The 3571-nt window shown below is 26.2% G+C and overlaps 1 protein-coding gene across 1 annotated transcript; it reads left to right on the top strand.

Annotated features, from left to right (window-relative positions):
- The first annotated feature begins 1784 nt into the window (after positions 1-1784).
- On the top strand, positions 1785-3288 carry LOC136085129 (Golgi-associated plant pathogenesis-related protein 1-like). The gene is made up of 4 exons (XM_065806436.1): positions 1785-1915; positions 2420-2458; positions 2605-2821; positions 2937-3288. Exons 1-4 carry the CDS (start codon positions 1870-1872, stop codon positions 3139-3141), a joined length of 507 nt encoding a protein of 168 aa, XP_065662508.1. The 5' UTR covers positions 1785-1869; the 3' UTR covers positions 3142-3288.
- Positions 3289-3571: the final 283 nt, after the last annotated feature.

Genomic DNA, 3571 nt, shown 5'->3' with positions numbered 1-3571 from the left:
AGACTTAATGATGTCATATGGTTCCAGTGTAAATATCTTATCAGCTAATCAATATGTTAACAAATCTAACATGTACTGTTTGAAACGTTCATTCGGCTGGATTAACTGGTCGTTTAAATATAATTAGAACTATAATATAGGATTTACATAACTAATCCGTTGTCACCGCCTTGACTGGTGCTTAAAATTCTAGACAAACAGGGACAAATACTAAAGATATTTTTTTTAACTATAGAACTTAGCATCTTATATAGAAATTTTATATATACACTTTAGAGTTTTATTTCAGCTTGAAAAATCTATTTGTTTTATTTTCTAAAATTTAATTGTAAATCAAATATTTGGTCTTTTTTTGTTTTAAAGTTTATATATTTTACTTGCTTTTTCAAATAAAATTACTTTAAATTCAGTCTAAACTATCTAGCATTAAAAGCAAGGTGAGAAACATAAAATAATAATAATATAAAAATTTGTTGAAATATTTAATTTCATAGAAAAATAAAACGTATTTGTCAACTCTAAAACAGCTAGTGTGATATCGCTATTTATAAACGTCTTTTTTTAAAATCTCACAAAATATAGAAAAAGACATTATAAATTTTTACATTAGAATTTTTAAAATCTGGTCGAGGACCATCCCTTCCCCCCTCCCCCTGGATCCGTTAGTGTAGAATATGTGATATATCGACCATAGCAAAATATAACTTTCAATCTTTTAAACTAGGAAATATAGTACAAATCATCAAGTGTCATACACTTTTTTACCTTAAAGGGTTTAGTTTTCTACCTTAAATTATACCTTACATACGGTTGAACACATATCTTGCCTTAAGGTAGACATTTTTACCGTTTTTAGAAAAGTACTAAAAACCATTTCGAATATTATTATATATTATATAAAAAGAAAAATCGGGCCTAGAAAGTTCCTTTAAACTTCTACACGCTTTATAGAATATATAAAACAACTGTTTTATATCATTTCTTTAGAAATTACTTTAGTTTTTACAATAATTGCTTATTAGTTGTGTTTTTACGGATTACTTCTATATTAAATTTTTTTACAAAAGAATTTAAACGGTACAAAGCAGAATTTAGTAGATTTACATTTCTTTATAACTTCTGATCTCTGATCTCTATAACAGTAAATTTTTCTAGAGGGTTATAGTTATTATCCTAAAATTAAAATTTTAATTGAAGCTGAAAAAAACTCATAAGAATAATTTGACTGCGTCATCAATTTAAACCTTGAGTGAGTTGTATACTTTTAGAAAAGTGCGCTAAAATTAACCTAGTATTTTTATACAGGTGTACAAATTTAAAGTTAAAGGCGCTATTTAATATCAAATAATGTTCGATGTGACTAGATTTTGATACTTAAAGCCGTAACTTTCCCTGCAATAAAGAACAAAGTGTTTTATATATAAAAAAAGTGAAAAGTTCTTTAATATAGAGTCTCTTTCCTTCTCAAAAAGAGACCTTTGACGACTTAAAGAATTACCAAAAACCATAAAAAGTAAAACCAATGTAAACTGTTGTTAAAATAATTTTATCCAAATGTACCATAAATAAAGTATTTTGTAGTAGATCCCAATTGTTATTATAAAAAATACTTATCGAATATGATTAAATAAATAATTATTAAACATTAATTGAAAAAAAAATTGGTGTCACGAAAGCCTGTCAATTTTAATAAAATATTGCTAAACACCTTTACATTTATATATTAATATACAGATATATTTGGCATACTTTTCAAAACCATTCTAATTAATTCAGTATTAAATGGATTATAGATTAACGACACGAACCAATAGAAAAATACTGTTCTTTCTGATAAATTGGGAATTTTTTTGAGAGGACAGCAAAAAAATGTTTGCACAAGTTGCTATCTCAGTTTTGTTGGTTTCATATAGTTGTAAGTTTTAAATTTTAATTTATTTTTCAATTTATTGCACTAATAATGATTTGAAGGAAAATCTTGTGCTAATGCATTAACTTACAAGTTTAAGCATTACACACATTACGCCCATTTCACAATTGTGAAATGGGCGTCGCAAAACGGTTCTTTTATCGTTTGGTTACCCACTTAATAAAACTAAAAAAAAAACAACAGAAAAATAATGAAATTATAATATATATATATTATATATGTATACACACACACACGCACACACACACACACACACACTTACACACATACACACACACACACACACGCACACACATAAATATATACATACATACATATATATATATATATATATATATATATATATATATATATATATATATATATATATATATATATATATATAATATATATATATATATATATATATATATATAAAGTTGGAAAAATGGTTAAGAAAAAATTTATTACCTTCATAATAATTTGATATAAAAATTTTTATTTTTGTAGATAGCAGTTTAGTTGGAAAGCGTGCGTCGGATCAAAGCAGTAAGATTACATATACAATACTTAAATTTAATCAATAAAATTTGTTTTATGTTACAAACATCTTTATTGGTGTTTTTACAAACTGGTTTTTCTATTAATTCTATTGTTGACTTTATTATACTCGGTAGAGAACTTTTTTTTTATAGATAACTGTTTGAAAGCGCATAACAGATTGAGAGCTAAGCATGAAAAGACACCTCGATTGGTTCTGGATAAAGTTCTCACAAAGAGTGCACAAAAATATGCAGAATACTTAGCCTCCAACGACTTGTTTAAACACAGCGGTGGTAAATATGGGGAGAACTTATATATGAGTACAGGAGGTGAATCTCAAAATGTTTGCGATGATGCTAGTAATAGCTGGTTAGTAATGTTATGCTTTCATATTGTATGCTTTCATATTGTATGCTATCATTTTATCAATTGATAAAAACATTTATTTTATAAACTAAAACTAACCTTTTTATAAAAAATTAAGGTACTCTGAAATTGAAAACTACGACTATGACGACCCTAGTTACAATGAAGAAACGGGACATTTCACCCAATTGGTATGGAGAGGAAGTAAGAAAGTTGGATTTGGTGTTGCGACAAAAGGAGAACAAACGGTTGTAGTTGCGCAATACTTACCACCAGGAAACATGGCAGGAGATTTTGAGAAAAATGTTATGCCCTTAATTTAGTCTTCAGTCTGTTTTAGTGCTATATTGATTAAATTTTTGTAACATTGAAAAAAGGAATGATATAATAAAACATCAAGTGTAATGATGTGCAAATGCAGCTACTCTACTGCATGTTTTAACGTATTAGAATTAAATTTTTTAGAATGATTTTGTTTTGTTTTTTTTTGTTTTATTTTTTTTGTTTTTGTTTCTTTTTTAAGGTTTATTTATGTTTAAATAAAAATTTCAGTAATATTAGTCAAATGTTTCTAATATTGATTATAACAATAATGTAATTAAAATAGTTAACTTAAGAGAAACATACACAAAAAAGGAATGATCTTTTTGAGGCATCTGCGTATCGTTATCGAAATATCGAAACTAACCGATATTTTTTACGATAATGGTTTTCAATATGATCCGATATATTTCGATATGATTCCGATAAAAT

Source organism: Hydra vulgaris, chromosome 09, assembly GCF_038396675.1.
Source record: "Hydra vulgaris chromosome 09, alternate assembly HydraT2T_AEP".
In the NCBI taxonomy this organism is placed as follows: domain Eukaryota; kingdom Metazoa; phylum Cnidaria; class Hydrozoa; order Anthoathecata; family Hydridae; genus Hydra; species Hydra vulgaris.
This window is presented reverse-complemented; position numbering and strand designations above follow the sequence as displayed.